The 20,258-nt window shown below is 40.5% G+C and overlaps 1 protein-coding gene across 14 annotated transcripts in view; it reads right to left on the reverse strand.

Moving 5' to 3' along the window:
* Nucleotides 1-426: 426 nt before the first annotated feature.
* The window catches only part of ablim2 (actin binding LIM protein family, member 2), a 95,424-nt gene continuing 75,592 nt past the window's right edge, over nt 427-20,258 (reverse strand). For 11 of the 14 annotated variants that reach the window (XM_088073166.1, XM_088073160.1, XM_088073158.1 and 8 more), the window contains 6 exons: nt 17,764-17,871; nt 16,302-16,355; nt 13,139-13,176; nt 12,785-12,893; nt 12,645-12,703; nt 7,576-9,842 (listed from right to left, as the gene is read on the reverse strand). In XM_088073166.1, the coding sequence (XP_087929292.1) occupies nt 9,729-9,842; nt 12,645-12,703; nt 12,785-12,893; nt 13,139-13,176; nt 16,302-16,355; nt 17,764-17,871 (482 nt within the window). In that variant the 3' untranslated portion in view covers nt 7,576-9,728. Of the gene's footprint in view, nt 3,355-7,443; nt 7,525-7,575; nt 9,843-12,644; nt 12,704-12,784; nt 12,894-13,138; nt 13,177-16,301; nt 16,356-17,763; nt 17,872-20,258 lie in introns of those variants that run through there. The other 3 variants (XM_088073167.1, XM_088073161.1, XM_042511934.2) reach the window with 2 other exon arrangements.

A 20,258-nucleotide genomic window follows, 5' to 3' on the forward strand; every position in this document is an offset into this window, starting at 1 on the left:
GACAATGAGACGGATGCAAGGTCACCATGACCTTGACCTTGGAACACCAAATTCTAATCAGTTCATCCTTAAGTCCACTTGAACGTATGTGCCAAATTTGAAGAAATTCCCTCAAGGTTCCCTTGAGAAATCCTGTTCACAAGAATAAGATAGGTGAGGTCACAGTGACCTTCTTAGTCAAAGCATTTTAAAGCTATCGCATTCATGAGAATTGGCTGGATGGACAGACATACAGAGGAACAACCAAAAACACTCTGCCTCAAGCCTCCAGCCTCCAGCCTCCAGCCTCAGCTATCTCCGCTACAGAGACATACACATATCCACACACCTCTATGTTACACACTTTGATTGAATGTATTGTCATTTCATCAGTAATAAATACTTGACATTCATCGAACAAAGTCAAACACTCCAGGCCGTAGTGACTCAGTATTTTGGATAAAGCACTTTAATAGCAGATGAATATTAGAAAGAGGACATGACGCTTTATAACAACAGTTAGTGTGTTACTTACAGGAGTAAAATTGACACTCAGATTAAACTCAAAATTTGATATGTTTCTCTTCAAAAGCTCTCTTCTCTGTGATACTAGTCACTGAACTACACCCTTATGTTTTCAAAATAAAATCCCATCCTTAATGCTATTAAATAAATATCTAACACAGGTTAATGTAAGCAGCTGACCCAGGCATTTCATTTGATTCAGTTTAACCACAAAATAATCACTCAAACCACACTGATGATAACATTTTCATACATTTCTGATCTGAGGTCAGTGGACAAACCCCATTTTCCAAACCTCATGCATGCCCAAAGAGTTATACACCATGGCTTGTACACAGACAGATATATCTGCTATATGTCCAGTATATGCTCACACACATCTTGCAGTATGTAGGTTGGCAAACTGATCCATGTACGGTTCAGGAATCATCGAGCAAAGCTGATGGACTTCAGCTTAAGTGGAGCTTTTACTGTACGCAGCAATGCTCTCATATAACAGACACAGAAAGAGTTAAATCTCTGTCCGAGAGGATATGACACACCTAGAGAGTAATGAGGTTGAAGTCAAGCAAGACCCCACTTGTTATGCTTAAGTGCCGCTGCAGGTCTGTGAAGCTTAACAAAGTATGCTTGGGCTTTTCTTTCTGCCAACTAAATCATGATGTCTCTCAGCTGCATCTCATGATTTGTTTAACGCTTTGAAATCTGAGCAAACTGGCTTGATTTTTGTCAAAAACATGAAAAGAAGGAAATTAGCAATGGAAAACGAAATGACCCAAAAAATAGTAAGAAATCAGTAAAAAGTAAGTTAAAAAAATTACCTGAATTTAGAAAAAAAAAGGCACAAACTTGGAAAAAGTGCTAAAAAATGATAATAATTCTGCAACATAATTTTCAATTTGTAATTATGATGATTATATTTTTCCCCTAGCTTTTTTATAATTTTCTGAATTTACTAATTTCTTGCAATTTGTGGAACATTTCTTACCAAGTTGCTCATTGCCTTCATTTTCCATTTTTACAAAGAAATTGCACCAATTTGCTCAGAAGTAAAAAGGTTCAAATTTATGAAAGCATCTGAACACAGCACAAGAAAAGTTATGTTGCTCCAGCTTTCAAAGGGTTAACGATCCTTTCCAGAAGTCAAAAATAGCTTATAAAAATAATTTAATTTGTTGGTTGATGTGAGTGCATGTCACACTGGCAGTCCTGCATGTTTGACATCTTTGCACACCCTGAAACCCTGAAACTGTATACTTTGTGCAGGGACCCTCCTTATCCTCCCCTCCCATGTGTGATTCACTGCCATGTTGTGGCCCCTATCCAGCCTGTGCTCTGCTATCTGTGCTGATTTACGAGATGCTTGTGGAAGATATGGAACCGCGTATCAAAACAACCCGGCTAGTCTTTCCCAACTTCTCTGATAGAAAAGAACATGAAGGAAAACTGAAAACAAAAGTGTATGATGAGGTGCTTTTTGACAGTTTTTGCAAACAAAGATCACAGCTGGAGTTGTTTCCTATCCCATTCTTTGGCCTTGACATGCCTGAACAGTAAGTGTGTACAAGCCTGCAGTTTCTTCACTGTCCTTATGTAATGGCAGGGCTTTCAATAAAATTAACTGGCTTCAGTCAATGCAGGGAGGAAAACATAAAATGATGTAGAGACAGCAAGAGAGAAAATCGGAGCAGCAAACAGATGATATATAGAGACCAGTCAGATCATAAAAACAAACTAATGAAAAACTCAGAGATAGAGAGAGGTGAGATAAGAATAACAGAGTAGGAAAAGGCGCACAGAAACCAGTCAGAGGCACAGAGCTATGGGCGAAGGACTGCATGAAAATTTGCTTGTAATTTGTAAGCAACTGTTTTGCCACAATGTGAAATCTGACATGTTGATCTTACTTTAAATAATCTTTACAAAAGGAAAAAAAGAAAAGCTATTAATTCTAATTTATGTTAACTTTATATTTAATTGTTAAATACAACTGTGTTTACTTAATATTGTGAAGTTGTTGCAAGTGAAATTAACTTGTTCTTTGTAAGTGTTCGCAACTTCAGTAAACCAAATTAGTGTGACTTAAGCTTATCCTGACAAAGAGGATTTTGCCAATAATGAAGTTAGGAGCTCTACAAGTGTTTTTTTCTTAAACATGTTTAAGAAAATACAAATTTGAGTTTGCAGCCAGAAGAATATAATATAAGGCACAGTAAACTTGGTTTACTGAAGTTGCTAAAACTTAGAAAGATTAATTTAATTAAACTTTTCATTTTGAAGTTCACAAAATTAATTAAATCACTTTTTAAGTAAACTTAAAAAAGTTAACATAAATTAAGACGACTAGTTATAGTTAGTTGCATTTTTTTGCAGCAATCAGTTTCATAGATTTAAAAGTAAAATCAAGCTGTCAGATTTTACAGTGCAGGGTGTATGAAAGCATTGGAATGGGTGGGGGAGGATGCAGAAACCACACGGAAGGCAAGGAGTATCAATACAGGCCATGCAAACGCAACTCCTCGTCCTCTTCTGTAAAGGTTGTCAGTCAACAGTGTGAAAATGTTCCCAAACGGAGCGCCTCTCCGTGGCATCACAGGCAGATGGCATGGCGTTTTACAGGTGGAAAGTAGGGTTATCATGGTGCTGCATATATAGATATGTCAAATGGGTTGGTTTTTTTTATCTGCTTCCTCCCAGACAGGACGGATGCTTGTTGAGATGCTTTTTTTTTTCGGTCTAAAATAGGCGTGCCTTCTTCTTCAAGTCGTTCTTCTTCCAGAGAGCCAGACGGTCAAACTGCTCCAGGGTCATGCCGAAAACCTGCTGGAAATCCTCAGGAGATAGGTGTCTCTGACAAAGCAAAACACAGCAGGAAAATATACTCAGTGCAAAAGTCCTACATTAAACATAAAGCAGGTCCTAATTTTAAGAAACTGTCCTCACTGCTTGTTTGGTGTTTGGTGATGGTGTTTACACCACTATCAATTAGACTTTAGGGTGGATGGATGGTTCCACTTTGAGATTGGAGACCAGGATTAACACACTGCTTTCTACCAGCAGTCAAGATTAGCGTCTTCCTGCCACGATGGTGATCCTTCTCTTAACTTAACAATGCGGTTTTCGTCCTGGTCGTGGAACTGTGGACCAGCTCTGAACCCTTGGCAGGATCCTTGAGGGTGCATGGGAGTTTGCCCAACCAGTCCACATGCGCTTGTGGACTTGGAGAAGGCATTCAACAGTGTCCCTCGGGGAGTCCTGTGAGGGGTACTCCGGGAATATGGGGTATCGGACCCCCTGATACGGGCTGTCCGTTCCCTGTACGACTGGTGCCAGAGCTTGGTCCGCACTCGTTTACAGTTAGGGTTGGACTCTGTCAGGGCTGCCCTTTGTCCCCGACTCTGTTCATAACTTTTATGGACAGAATTTCTATCAGGGTGTTGAGGGGGTCCGGTTTGGTGACCTCAGGATTGGGTCACTGCGAGTGTGAAGCGGCCGGGATGAGAAGCAGCACCTCAAAATCCGAGGCCATGGTTCTCAGCTAGAAAAGAGTGGAGTGCCCTCTCCAGATTGGGGAGGAGATCCTGCATTAAGTGAAGGAGTTTAAGTACCTTGGGGTCTTGTTCAAGAGTTGGGGAAGGATGGAGCGGGAGATCGACAGATGGATTGGTGCAGCATCTGCAGTAATGCGGACTCTGCGTCAATCTGTCATGGTGAAGAGAGAGCTGAGCCGAAAGGCAAAGCTCTCGATTTACCAGTCGTTCTTCGTTCCTACCCTCACCTATGGTCACGAGTTTTGGGTAGTGACCAAAGGAACAAGATTGCGGGTACAAGCGGCCGAAATGAGCTTCCTCCGTAGAGTGGCTGGGCTCTCCCTTAGAGATAGGGTGAGGAGCTCGGTCATCCGGGAGGAGCTCAGAGTAGAGCCACTGCTCCTCTGCGTTGAGAAGTGCCAGATTAGGTGGCTCGGGCATCTTATTAGGATGCCTCCCGGACACCTCTCCGGTGAGGTGTTCAGGGCCCGTCCCACCGGTATGAGACCCTGCAGAAGACCCAGAACACACTGGAGAGTCTATGTCTCTCAGCTGGCCTTGGAATACCTCGGGATCCCCTGGGAGAGTGGCAGGGGAGAGGGAAGTCTGGGCTTCCCTGCTTAGGCTGCTGCCCTACCCAACCCCGGATAAGCAGAAGAAAATGGATGGATGGATGGATGGATGGATGGACGTCTGCTGTTCGGTAAATCAGTAGCAGCTTACCCTTACATTGAACTCACATTGAAGAAATTAATCTTAAGATCATGTTTGTGTTCACAAACAAAAGCAGGCGTTATAGTGCATTCTCTACTGAGGTTTAAAACACCAAACTCTGTGCCTCAGAAGTTCTTCCAAACAAAACTGTTATCCAAAGCCCAGCTTGGCTCATGTTGAAAACATAACTCCTCTGTAAATGTCAGAAACATACCATGGAACAAAACATGCATGGGACTGATTAAGACCCAGAACAAAAGCAGTTGGCACGTTATTGTAAAGCTTAAGTTGCACTGTGCACAGTAGTTGTGCGTTGCTATGATAATAGTGATAGAGGCAGGTTACTGCTGTGTGGTAGCCAATCACCTGGTTTCCATTCTGACCAACAGAGGAAGGAATGTGAAGTGAAAAACATCCATAACTCTTTCATTTGTTACCTGCCATGCTGACAGGATAATAACGTGAGTAAAATGACAGAATACAATATATAATACTGCTAAATTTAGATTTCTTTTAAAGTGTTACACAACAAAGTTATTATAACTAGAATTTTTGTCTTTCCTTTCTATCTGATCTACTCTTATTGTTTTAGTCTTTACTTAGGCAGGGTAAAGTATAACTCAACCCTCAGTAAACCTGTGATTGTTAAACCACTGCTACACTGCTCATATCACTTTAAACTTTCAAGGATGCGGCACTTGCGGCCACACTGAGTGTGGCCAGAGGTGGAACAGGCTGAGATTGAACCCAAAGACAGCTCGAAAAGCAGCTTTAGTGACCCAAGACATCTTATGTGCATGCTTTAGTCTTTTGGAGCATTCATATTGTAGGTTACATTACTGACAGGGCAACTCACTGAATGATCATCAGCCATTTAAATATCATCCTCACGGTTCACTAACATATTACATGAAGAATGTCTGGGAACCTGCAAATTGGGCAATTAGTGGTCTCTTTCCTCGGCAGGAACTGTGGAACATTTTCTCACACTTTGTATGGGTTTGGTTATAGTTTCTGCTCTACAACAGGTTCCTGCTCCAGAGGCCAGACTTTGTGATGACCCAGAAACTCTTAAAGTGGACTCTGCAGTACTGATATTGCAGCGTTTGGACTGTAAGCTAGCACTCTTAGTTGCTTGTATCTTTATTAGGACTTGGGACAGGAATTTTTGTTGATGTCATCAACACTCATTTGTCAGATATGTTGCTGATTTCCCAGCAACTCAAAAGGAGCAGGAAAGGAGAGGACCTGAATAAGCAAAAACAGAAGTGGTTTTTAATATCTTGCCAAGTGTCTGTCTGTCTGTCTGTGGGCAGATTTTGTCACTGCGATCGTGTCACAACCGTGTAAGAACTTTATAGGTGTTTGGCTGAGGCTAGCTGACTGTATTTCTATTTGTATTTTTGTATTTATTCATTTTGCACGGTTTAAAACATACAGAGAAAAAAATAACAAGGAGGAGGAGGGGATGGGAGGTATGGAAGGGCCCATTGCCACCTAAATTCTACACTCTTATTTTAGGTCGCAGATTGCTGTAACATGGCCGTGATCCTATTGCAAGATGTTCTCTGGTTATATTTTGTGTCTGGACTCACTTTTGACATAGAACTGCTCAGACTCATGATGTTACATGTTACATGATGTTAGGAAAAAGCAAATTATTATGTTAGCCTGACTAAAACTAGACCTTTAAAATACATGTAAACATGCTAGTCCGCCTGAAATTGTACTAAACAAATTTCTTGAAGATGGACTAACACACCTAGATAATGGTTGACGGTGGATTCACTTTTTCATGTGTACGCCTCGACTGAACTGGCCTATATGCCCCCTAGTCCCCCCCGCCAGGCAATAGCAAAAATTCTTAGAAGAAAGCTGAGAAAAACAAAAGAAGAAGAAGAAAGGAAGAAAACAAAACAAGATGAAGGTACAAGTAAAGCTTATAGTACATAAGAAATGTACAGTGCCAAAAAGTTAAAAAGTCCATATTTTACTGTTGGACATGTAACCTTTTTGCTGCTTGCTAACTGCTTGTCAACAGTAAGAGGATCTAATTGCAACTAGCTGAAAGGGGACATACCTCCACCTCACACGGAAAAAAGGAGCACACTCCCAAGCGCAACTGAAAAACTCTTCCAGGTACATGACACAAAAAGCAATGTACAACAAAACTGACTGACAGTCTTCAAGAAGACTGTTGGTTCAAACGCATTCGTCATGTGGCTGTCACAGGCCCAGAATTAAAATCATCTAAAAAGGATATTGTTGTTTGACTGATGGTCAGTTTTGTTGGACATATCTCCAACTGCCATGGTGGAGTCAGACATACTTTGATTAATAACTGGATTCTTTGCTTGTATACTGGGACAAGGAGCTACAACCGAAGCTCCACTAAACTGTGCATGGAAACAAACTGACTGCGCCCTTTAGAGGCCTACCTAATTAAAATCATGAAAGACAGCTCAAAACAAAATGTTAACTAAAAACATCCCTGTCCACATACCTACTTTTAAATGAACTTCTTAAATTAAATTTCACCTCCCTATGCTTTGGATAGTACTTTAATCCTATGTGGCTTGGCTGTGTGGCTGCTTTACCCAAACTGCACAACTCTGATTGAGGTCACTCAACACAATGCTTTTTAGTGCCTTGTGGTCAGAGAAGGGAAACAACAGAGCAGAAGATGAGAGCTTACCTCCAGTCTGGTGCGATCCACTTCTCTGGGAAGCTTCACTTTCACTCTATGTGTCACTGCCAGAAGTTCATAAGGGTAGATCTGGCACACACAAAGTAAGCATTGTGGGGATATACAATTATAATCCATTGTTTAAACAAAGCTGCCAAGAGTATTATTTGTAAAGCATTAACAAATGAGGGAAATTTTACCTTGTATTCTGAGAGGGAGGAAAGAAGAGAAAGAGAGAATTAATGTGGTGGAACAACATGTTTTTATTAAAATAGCAGACCTATTATGAAAACTACCACGAGAGCCTGAAAATAAACCACACCTTGTGGACTCAAACCTCCTCAGAAATATTGGGTTTCAAAGATTCAAAAGCATTACAAATACCACACACACACACACACGTACACACACACACACACACACACACACACACACACACACACACACACACACACACATACACACACACACACACACACACAGTTATGAGGCTGGCATCCTTTCAACTCTGTGTCTGCCTATGAAACAGCTGGCACTGTACACACACACACACACACACACACACACACACTTGTAAACATATGCCAATAATTTTGCAGCTGGAAAAATGACATCACCGCTCTACACTGTTACCGCCGGTACTGTAACTGATCTGGAGCCAGAACTGCAGGGCTCTGCAGGCCTGCTCACAATGTAATCAGGGATTGTAAACTGACCTTAGATCTGTAATTAAAGGAAGGACGACACGGGCCGTCTCACGTTAGTTTGGGATTTTCGCTAATACTATTAACTAGAGATAGATAATCTCTTTTGGGATTGAATTTGTGACCCATTACACCAGTATAGTTGTCAAGTTATTCTAGTGTTATTTTGAAGTAAGAGAGCTGTTTTCTTCTGTATGGACAACTTTTGGTGACTAACGCCAGAGCTCATCTGAGACTTGGAGGGAAATTAACTGCTCCTGGTTGATTCATCTGTACAAAAGATGATTAATATATCTGGTTCTTTGTTAAAAAAAAAAAAAAATCATAGGTACAAAATCATGCACATAGAACCTAGATAACAAAAGCTGTGGTTGGGGAAACCAAGTTCATTTACTCAAGTGCTACAATTAAGCATGAATTTGAGGAACTTTTACTTTACTCAAGTCTATTGTTTTCCCACCAATTTATACTTGTACTCCACAAAATTTCAGAGGGATATATTGAACTTTTTACTTCACAACAATAAACTCAAAGCTTTGGTTTACAAATTAAGATTTTTGCATTTAAAAAACATAAGAGTTTATAAATTTGATGTTTTGTTAAAAATTAAACGACCAAACAGTTTATAGCACAGCTGAAATGATTAGTCAGTCAACCAATCTGCCAAATGTTTGAAAATTAATTGGCAATTTAAATAATTTTGAATCTTTTTGTGAGTTTTGTTTTTTTTTTTTTACCTACATGCTTTACCTGAGTCTAATTTTCAATGCAGAACTTTTACATATAACAGAGTATTTTCACAGTTTGGTATTAGTACTTTTGGTATTAGTAAAGGATCTGAATACTTCCATGACCACTGAACAAAAGTAACTTTGACTTCTGCATAGCATTTTCAAGAAAAACATCCATAACTAGATTAAATGTGAATAAAGTGTGAAATAAGTACAGCACAGTCTGATTCTACAACTTGTAATAAGAAAAGTGTCAAGTTTGGTTTGGACTTGGTTCCAGTGAAGGGGGCCAAGATCTTTACAATGACATCCAAACCTCATTCCCTCCAAGTGGAAAGTTGTTAAACCAGTGCCATACTGAGGGAATCTCTGATGTTTTCCAGAGCTGAAGAAGAACTTTCTTTGGAATAACAAGGCCAGAATCAAAAACTGTCTTTGTGGCTTCCATAATGTGCTGAGTGCCTCTGCTGTGCCAAGGATAATCAACCTAGGCTAAGGACACAATGTAAGACCAAGCACTTTGGTAAAGATGCTCTCCTCAGTATGAAACAGCAGGTCAAACTATGAAACACTGTGCACACAAAATTGTAGTCTTTTTTTGTGTGTGTGTGGGGGAGGGGGTTCCTGCCCACTGAAAGTGTCTGGGCAGCAGATAGTCAAAGATATGATGAACATTGAGTTGTAAAGCTTAAAGTCAGAACTTTAACATCTGACGTTCGTATCCAAAGTGCTGGAGTAGAGCCAACAGGCTAAGAATGTCTCGCTGTCCAAATATCTGCAGACTGCATTGTATGTATTTTTGGCAATTAGCTGATGCGTCTTTCAACACTGAAAAAGCTTGCAAACCACTAAATTTAGCTTAAACAGCACAAAGACAAGAGATAAACACATTTAATTTATTTTCAGTCCCACCTCTCATCCCTCCCCAGCTCTGGGAGTCTGGGTCCACTTCATCCTCCACCATCTCAGGAGCCTATAGGAGCACAAACACATGTAAACACAGAGCAGCTAGATCATTCTTCATATGTCCTGCTCCATTTTGCCAAGAACAGTCCTCATTAAAGCCAAGATACATCTGAAACTTTTGGTCGCTGCTTTGCCCTTCGTTTGCTCCTATTCTTTTAGGCTGACAAATATAAATGTGAGTGTGACACATCACTTTGATAGTGAGTTTACGTCACTTAGAGCCCCATTACTGCTTAAATGTCGAATAATCTTGGCATAAAGTAATGCACAACGGGCAAAGGGATTGCATTTATTACCTTAAAGGTGGAGTCTATGATGCTAGTGACAGACTACTGATAATTAAGGTCAAAATTATAACAGACACTCATGCTCGTTCTGAGGATCTGCCCCAAAACTCATGGATATGTGGGGGGAGAGACACTAACTTTCAGTCAGCTGCTGTAGTGACTCACATCCCTGTGGATGTTTGTTATGTAGCTCATTCAAAAATCCATTGTGCAAAACAGGACCTTTATGGCATTGCATCACCACGTGCCGAATGCCAAGGCCTGAGCCCCTTTTGGAGGAAAGAAGCATTCTGTCACATTAGATGAGAAACAGGAAAATGCAGAAAAGCTTTTTTGCTGTTTATTAACCAATGCTTTACACTGAGATTTCAGGCATATGACATGTGAGTATTCACTGTCAGTGTGGTAAATGGCTAAATGATACTGCTTAAAGTTACAACTAATAGATAGCTGCTGTACTACAGTGTAGGGTTGGACTGATTGGTTTGATATTAACACTGGACCAGAGTGGTTTACAGCATTTTATCAGATTTCCTACTTGATTTAGCAGCTGCTTCTCAGTATAACATAATGATTCTGAGTGACACCTGGTAAAATTCTGTAAACCGGTCAAGTGTTTGGCTTAATATCAAACCGCTTTAAAAATGTTAACACCGTACTGCAGCTTAGCATCCAGCTTCTCCAGAGATGTATTTCAGCTCCTAGCTTCTTTAGGTACAGTGCCAGCCTCACATGTTAACTTCCAGGTTTTTCAGCAGTGAACTGCAATGCATTTGGGCTTTTATATTTTTCATGAAATTCATCTCACATTTCTGTATTTTTAGCAATATTGCAATGTATATTAGCACCCAGTATTCACATGCATTTTCTGCAGGTAGTGTATTTTCTAGTTCTGCATATGAGTAATGTGCTTGCACAAAAAGATAAAGTGTATTGCATGTATAATGTTACTTAGCTCCACATTTGACCAAAAAAAAATCACCCTTCCCTACATTCATCTACATACATCATGGCTCCTGAGCTTTAATTTCCTTTTCTATTCTGTTTTGTCTGCCTGTCCTTCCCTGTGAAATATGATACTCAAACTGTGAGAGAACAGCTTGGTGAAGGTGTTTTTCTTTTTCAATGGAGGGAAACTTTGAAACTTTGAAACTAACTAACTTTGAAACTAACTTTGAAACTAATGCCCCCTAGCCAGGGGGCATTAGGACAGTTTCTGGGCTGGTGGATGTGCAGGGGAGTAAAGTGTGGTCTAAACATACACTATCAGGATGAAGGCTGGTTTATGTAGTTTAGCAGGGTTGGTAAGAGCTGGAATAAGGAACAGCACCGCCCGGTGTTCTCAAACACGACATCAGACCCTCCATACAGCTCAATCAATGACAGCTCTCACTGATGAAGCAGCCAAATATTTAAAGCTCCTCTAATCAGTGGCTGTGCTGGGTTTGGTGATGGGCACACCCCATTCCCCACAATAAATTACATAGGGAAAACTCTAGAGACTCTTTGAGTATATAGAACGACTTTACTGTTACACATGTCGGTGTTCATTGGGGTCAGTCAGTATGATTTGATGAACAATTAAGTGGAGCTACAGTTAATCAGCGATTTAATTGGGCTTCTATCCTTGTCCCAGTATACAAGCATTGGGAGAGAATCCATCTGTTGACAGAAGTATGTCCAACTCTGCCACGACAGGTGGAGATATGCCCCCTTTCAGCTAGTTGCTATTGGACCTTCTTTAGGTTGACCTATTATGTCACACACCAAACAAGGTAGCCAATGGCAAAAAGGTTCCATGGGCGAAGAGTAAAACATGTCTTGTTTAGTTTCTTTTCCCCGTCTTCTTCTTCTTTTTCTTCTTCTTCTGTTTTTCCTGGCTTTCTTCTATGAATTAATGCTGTTTGACTTCCAGGTCAAAGCATAGCACGGGGACTATGGAGCATGCCCAAAACACCTAGGCCAGTTCAGGTCCGATCAAGGTGTATACATGAAAAAGTAAATTTCCCCCAACTGTATTATCTAAGTCAGTCAGACTAACACAATAATTTGACTTTTTACCAACATCATATAAATGAGTGTTTTACCTCATTTTTGCCGTCTGCAAGCACCTTGGAAGGAGCTGAGGTTGGCCTGGTGGAAATATGTATATCCTGATGCCAGGTAGGATTTTCACAGGTTTAGATTACAATTTGTATATGGTAAAAGATGGGTTTTGAAAAAAATATGGTTCATTACAGTTGTGATTTATATTAATAGCTCTGATCAGTGTTCCTTTTAGTTTGGATAATCTTTTAACTACTTCCTAAGATCTCAAAATGCAGGAAAAATAAGTCAAAAGGGTCAAATGATGAGACAGATTAGTAAAGCCCCTAAATTAGTCAAATTTTTTTGGAAGAGAAAACAAAAGCAAACAAATTGTGTGTGATAAACATCATCCAAAGTTGAACCACTTCTCTACTTATCTTAGTTGTGAGCACATTGTTGTGGTTGAGATAATCAGGGGCAAACTGACAGCTCACCTTGTATATGCCATTCCTTCCATAGCCGGGTAAGGATGCAGACTTATTGTAGGGGAAATCTGCCAAGATAATTGAAAAAAAAATCTTTATCCATTCTCATGTTATGCTTGTGAACACTGAACCTGTGATTTGCAACTCACTAGGCTGGGAGGTGTCAGTAGGCAGACTGCAGGTGGATTTACGGGGGTCCAGGTCTTCTGGACCCATCTGTCCGTCAATCTCACTCTTTAAGATCATCCAACTGGTCCTCTATATAGAGACAGAGCAAGAGAGACAGACAGACAGACAGATAGAGAGAAGGACAGACAGAAATATGGAAAGAAGTGATGGATGATGGCAAAGTACGAGTTAGTTTATTAGTAAATGGATGTACAGTATTTGTAAAGGTCATGAAAGTTACTTGATAAGAGACAGATAAAGACACACACACGCACACACACACGCACGCACGCACACACACACACACACACACACACACACACACACAGACCCACCTTGCTATCCTCCCCATCCTGCCAGGAAGTTCTAGAAGCTGTAAAACAGTCAGATATTAACGTGCTGGATCATGTGCACTGTAGTATTAACTGGACAAAAAAATCACAACGGACCATGACGTCATCAGCTGCAAACGCTATCTACTGCGAACATTTGTGTCAACATTGTACTCTGAAGGCTGCACTGACATTTAAGGAGTCTGACCCATTGGTCACCAGAGCAAGATATCTTAACCCTTTGAAAGCAGGATCAACATCAATTTCAATTTGCTGCATTCATATGCCTTTTTTCAGGCATTTAAACCTTTGAAACCTCAGTAAATCAATTTGATTTCTTTAAAAAATGTGGCAAAAAAAGGCAGTTATCAATATGGCATAAAATTAAAATCAATAAACAAAAAGAAATTGTAAAAGGTAACTTGAATATGGCCTGAAAATTAGCTTAAAAAAAGAGAAACAGTGAGCGGGAGAATAATATATTTTTTAAATAAATTAATAAACTATATTTATAGTTGCTAAAATTAAATATTTAAATTAGGTTAGGAAAAATATATTTTTTTTTTATCAAAATGTTCTTGCCCTTTTTTTAGGTCATTTCCTGTTTTTGTTCTTTGACATTTCATTCTTTTTTGTTGCTAATCTCTGGTAATTTTCTTGTAACTTTTAACTAATTTCTTACTAATATTTGGGTATAGTGTTAATTTGCTTATTGCCAGCTTTCTATGCTTTCTATTTCTAAGAAATCAAGCTAATATTCTTAGGGTTTAAAGGGTTAACTAAATGATCACCGAACATACTGCATGTTAAAGCATTAGCATGTACAGCGCATACTAAATAGGAGCATAACTTCAGTGAAGTCTGTCTTATCATGGAACACATAACTTGACCAAAGGGCCACATTGCCACAAAAGACAGCGCAGTCCATTCCTTAGCTCCAGGGTGACACTGTTAGAAATGCTCTATACTTGAAATAAACTAGATTTTTTTCTCCCTTTTTTTGTGAAAGACAGCACACACCTTGTCATGCTGACAGCCAGTTTATCTGTAGGAAGATGCAATATGCAGCTGATTGACTTGTCATATTCCATAAAGATAAATATTTCTCTGGATGATATCACTGATAAAAATTGCTTGGAATCATCTGTGATGTGTTTAGGTGACCCTGTCACGCACACCCTGAGGGCAACTACAGTGAAAACCATGCACCAAGTTACAACACGCAGACAACAGTTAGGGAGAAGACACTGAAACTGTGATCTGTAAAACACAGCCACCATACAAAGTGAATCATATACCCAAACACTCACAGTGGACACAGTCACAGCATCACTACTACAGAAAAACAAGTGAGCTGGTGAGATGAGTGCAGACATGCAGCAACCAGGTGGGTTAATGAACAACTGAGAGCCCAAAATCCAACAGCTGGTCCCAAATGGGTTGGATTATAACAATGAATAGTCCCAGTGTTGCTGTGTTGCATTGTCACATCAGATACTAAAATAACATTAGAGGGAAGAGCTCTCTTTTCTAGCAACACCCCAGTCAGTAATGTCACAGAGTCACCTAATGAAAAGCATCACTGATAGGGTGTGGTTAGAAATGCAACCAAGTGAAATGTTTGAGCCTGCAGAGGCTCAATGCTCTGCTGTCCTAGATCAAAACTTTTGTGTTGAAAAATTCTGTTTTATTTTTTTAGTTTGTTTTATCATAATGTTGCCCACAATCTTAAAGGGATAGTTCAGATCTTTTGAGGGAGAGTTGTATGATCCATAGTCAGTTTATGACAGACATTAAGTGTCAGTCAGTTGTTAAGAGAAGCAGGCTGTACTATGGTGGATGGGTCACCAACAAAACATACTTCTGTAGTATAGCACTACTAGAGCAGTGATCCACCCAGCTTATCATATATATCATATCGGGCCCCTGATAGGGTGGCCTCCAAACATTTTTCTTATTCACAATAAGAATAAAGTGACTTATACTGACAATTTTTATGTACTTTTGGTATACATACGGTGCCAGAATCCATAGAACAGCACTGAAATAGAGCTTGTTTATCAGTGAAATAAACAACAAGCAAATATAAAAGTGGAAGTGGAGGTTCCCCCACACCCACCGACAGAGGTCCTAGCTAAGCCCCTAATGCCCTAAAATTGTAGAGATGTCCTCATTTCCTAGAAATGTCCAAAAATCATAGAAATATCCTAAACATCTAGAAATGTCCTAAAATCCTAGAAATATCCTAAAATCCAAGAAATATCCTAAAATCCTAGCGATCTCCTAAAATCCTAGCTATATCCTAAAATCCTACCGATGTCCTAAAATTCAAGAAGCAAACTAAAATCCTAGAAATTAACTAAAATCCGAGAAACATGTATGGGGCTGCTGTGACTGGCCCCTGGCCTCCTGTCATTTTGCAAAAGTGGCTCACAAGCAATGCAATTTAAGTATCCCTGCTCTAACAGCTACCTGATCGGAGTGGGTTTCTCTGAAGGTAAGGTAAAGCCCTGACAATACTCTTGATATTGTGCATATTGAAACTGATGTTGACTTCTTTAGGTGGCTAATAAATGTTGTTACTGACCCCTCCACAGCAGTACAATGCTGAGCTTCCATGTCAGGCCCCAACCTGCTTCTCTAAACTAGGGTCTACTGACTGACATCTATCGGGGCGGCTGTGGCTCAGAGGTAGAGCTGGTCATCCTCTAATCAAAAGGTCAGTGGTTCGATCCCTGGCTCCTCCGTGCAACATGTCTAGGTATCCTTGGGCTGAACCCCAAATTGCTCCCGATGCCGCGTCATTGGAGAGTGAGTCCATGTGAATGATTACTGAGTAGCAGGTAGCACCCTGTGTGTGTGTGAATGGGTGAATGTGACAGTGTAGTGTGAAAGCACTTTGAGTGGTCAATAAGACTAAAGAGCGCTATACAAGTACAGTCCATTTACGGTAATTGATATACTGACTATGGATAAGTAACCCATACAACCACACTTCAAAAAATCTAAACTATTTCGTCAATGTTCAACCTTGATAGACTGAGCACTTGTCTGGGTTGTAACATAGAATGGGTGCAGTACTCTTGAGATGACAGACAGGCAACATGCAACACATCGTGCAGAGACCAGACCAGAGTGGGAAGTGTTAACAGGAAGTAGACTGTACCATGCTGTTTGTAGATGGGGGGTTTTCTATAGATATTATCTTTGACCAGAGTCTCTGAAGATGTGAACAGTAGCAGAGGGAAGAAAATGGAAGAAGCCAACATGGGAGGGAGAGAAAGAAAGAGAGAGAATGGGAAAAAATAAGCATGAGTTAGCAGTTATTGAGGGATGAGATATTTTGAAGAAGCAAAACGGGGCTGCAGTATAGTTTGATTCAACACAAGACATTTTTCATTTTTAATATTGCACAGCAGAAACATCAGCACTTTGATATTATTCATGCAATATAGTCCAAATATATCAATGAATTGTTCTTTGTTGAAGTGTGGGCGTTATTTGGTGCAGAACAATTCAATGACGGTCGAAGAATAATATCAGAAACCGCACGATCATCTTGTATTAATATTCTTAAGTGATTTTCAATCACTAAAGAATATTTTTAGCAGTGCGATTGATAGATTAAGGTCCAAATGTTGACATTTGAGAGCAAATTATTAAGATTATACATATTGTGTATAAATATGCACCTTGGCTGCCCTCTAAAGGTTTATACCTGCTTTTGTAATTGAATTTTGCTATTGCCTGATCCTGACAGCAGGAGTATGCCCTCATCGCCGCCCGACCCCCCTGTCGCCACCCTGTCACTACCCCCTCACCAGCTGACTACTTATTGTGAGTGGGGGGCAGGAAGGTGCTGAGGATCGATAGGTGGCACAACTGGGTGACTGGGTGTGTCTTGGCCCCCTCCCAGCCCTGCCCATTTTTGAGATTTTCTTCACATTCCAGGAAGGAGGCACTCAAGCCAGAAGTGGGGGGTTGAGTTACTATTAGGTAACAAGTGGCACATATTAAACCACAGCACAAACATGACTCATAATAAAACCACCCATGTGGGGAACTTTCCTGGCCTGTTCCAGATTTTCCTCTGTGGGAATGAATGTCATGAGGGATATACTTTTGTCAACACCTGTCTCAATGCAGTGTCATTCTAATTCTAAATTATTCATTTCATGACAGATCATTAATGTGACAAGAAGACATGCTTTAAAAAAGTAGGGATACTGAGAATAAAAGAGTCCTAAAGACATATAGAATACAATCCATAAAATTAATGAGAACAAATTAGTGATTAAGCAAATTCAGAATATGTACACTCATATTCTCTAACTCAGAATTACGCTCATAGGTATGACTAATTCTAGTCCTGACTTGAACAAGTCATGTGCAAAAGTCTGTCTCTATCAAAAGCGGAAAAATAAACTCTGACAAGACCTGACCCCTTCTTAGGTCCCGCCCCTTGAACACTGACTGGCCCATCATAACGTAGCACCGGCCAGCTCCGACAAATCTTACCTTGTAAATCACCTTCGTATCACTGGTGACAGCCAGTCACTAACTATGTGTACAGATGTAGAAAAAATTTAAAGTTGAGCTTCAAGCAAAGCTCTGCGGTTATAGCCTACCTGGTACGTGGAAATGGCGGGGAGCAGCCACGTATGTAGAAGTAGAGGAAGGGGATTTGCCATCAGAATAGGTGGATAAGCTGGGGGTACTCCGACCACTTTCACTACCTCCAGTGGGGGATGGAGTTGGGTACATTAGGTATGAAAGGCAGAAGGGAAAGGGTTTGGGAGGAAACAGTGGGTGTTGGGGGGTAAAAAGTCAGTGTTATGGTAAGCATATTGATAACACTCAAATATCAAGCTGTGATTATTACACTGATGCAGGTGACTTGATAACCCAGCCATTCACTGTGATTATATTTACTTTGCTGAAACATATTCACTGATTTTCTGGTAAAGAATACTGCCGGACTAAAGGAAGACAACAGGAGCTCTTCTGGTGTCCCTTAAACCACTGGTGCAATGGACCCTGAAGAAGGTGCGAGCTGATACACGTTGGTGTAATTGTAACGTTTCTAGCCCTATTAATTAAAGGCATTTTCTGCTTTTGAAACCATCCTGAGTGCCTAGACCTGGTTCTTTTACACTCCAGTTTTTGGTTACAAGTTCTTACCTTTTTTTAATCTTATTGGACTACTGGAGTTCAGTGATGAGACACAAAAAATCATCCTGTAGAATCTTGAACGCTACCACTTTTATATAATGTTACATTATAGACGTCATGCCTCTTTTGCTTCCAAAACATCAACATGCTTCTTAAAAGTCACAACTGGGGCAGCATTCTTGTTAAACTGGTATCTCAAGAACACCTTCAGGGAATTCACTCATATTTGGCACAAACTTCCACTTGGACTCAAGAAAGTATTGGTTGGAATTTTGTTGTTGAAGGTCAAAGGTCAAGATCACTGTTACCACACGAGACATGTTTTTGGCCATAACAGTAGGAACTCAATCACTAGTTATGACAAAGTTCACACAAAAGTCTAATAGGATAAAATGAGAGAGAGAGATGACATCTAATATGTCATGTTCGTGGTAACACTAGGTCTAGAGCAATGAGTTATCTGGAAGAGATGGATGATCCTGGATATTCTAATCAAATAAAAGTTTACACTACAAAGTCACAGTCTTTCTGATTTTTTAAATTTTTATTATTATAATCTTATTTTGTTATTATATGAGGGAGCGGCTATGGCTCAGAGGTAGAGCGGTCGTCCTCTGATCAATGGGTCAGTGGTTTGATACCCAGCTCCTCCAGGCAACATGTTGAAGTATCCTTGGGCAAGATGCTGCCCAAAATTGCTCCCAATGCTGCATCATTGGAGTGTGAGTGCATTTGAATGGTTACTGAGTAGCAGGTGGCACCTTGTACGGTAGACTCGGCCACCAGTGTGTGAATCTGTGTGTGAATGGGTGAATGTGACATGTAGTGTGAAAGCACTTTGAGTGGTCAAAGAGATTAGAAAAGCGCTACACAAGTGCAGTCCATTTATTAAGTGTTGGTATCAATGTAATTTGACAAAAAGTGACCTGTTATCCTGTCTAAGGCTTACATTACATGTGTCCTGTTTGGATGTGTTTGCTGTGTGTGAGTTTGCTGGCTGCATGCATGTGTGTGTTGTATATCTATGATCACAACTAGGGTCCACCCTATTGTGTTACATCACAGGCAGGCTGGGTGATGGAGTCACTGACACCATAAGGGCCAAAAGCGATAAATGCTCTACATCCAGAGATTGGAGGAAGAAACAAGAGTGTTAGCTGATTGAACACACACTCTCCTCCCTTCAGACACAGAGGAACCATTGGCAGTGAACTGGGAGCAAGGGGATGAGATCACTGACATACAGAGCAGTGCTGTTAGTGCTGGTCTGAGTGATCTCCTACACAAACACACAATCACACACACATGCCCACACACCTACACAACGAAGTAGTGTAAGTGTAGGTCTAAATGTAGGGCAGGTACTCCATCAAACATCTGGAGCTAAAGGAGGAATTGTTGAAAGCTTGGGGAGTTTAGGGAGGAGATGGCTTATAATTCATGTCAACATATTATACATTCAACAAAAGGTGGAGGGCAATCATTCATCAAAAACCACTGACAAAACAAGATATAACAGACGAAACACATGCATTATTAATCTTTGCAAGGTCCTTTCTCAAACTTTCCCTCAACACAAGTATTAGGGAACACATCTAAGTAATGTCTTCCTACCAAAGTGACTTTTCTGAGGAAACCTGATAGCTCATTAAAGCAAGAGTCTGTTGCATGTAAACAAATAGTCCTCTTCACGGTGTGTTAGGAACCACTAGGGCCTAAACCAGTCCAGTGGCACACTGCCTTTCATGCCACTGCAACTGGCAGCCAGACCCCAAATTACTACTCGGCCTGCTCTGGCTATTTCATTCCTCTGTCCTCTCTTCTCTTTCATCTTCCCCATTGGAGAACTCCCCTCTGAGCCTCTCCACCCTGCAAAACCCTGCACCGCGTGTTCATAATTTTCTGTGCAAATGTTGGGAGTGGAAGCTCATGCTGTTTCCCTCTCTACCTC

Source organism: Plectropomus leopardus, chromosome 23 (assembly GCF_026936395.1).
Source record: "Plectropomus leopardus strain MGB_pleo_1.0 chromosome 23, ASM2693639v1, whole genome shotgun sequence".
Taxonomy (NCBI): Eukaryota; Metazoa; Chordata; class Actinopteri; order Perciformes; family Serranidae; genus Plectropomus; species Plectropomus leopardus.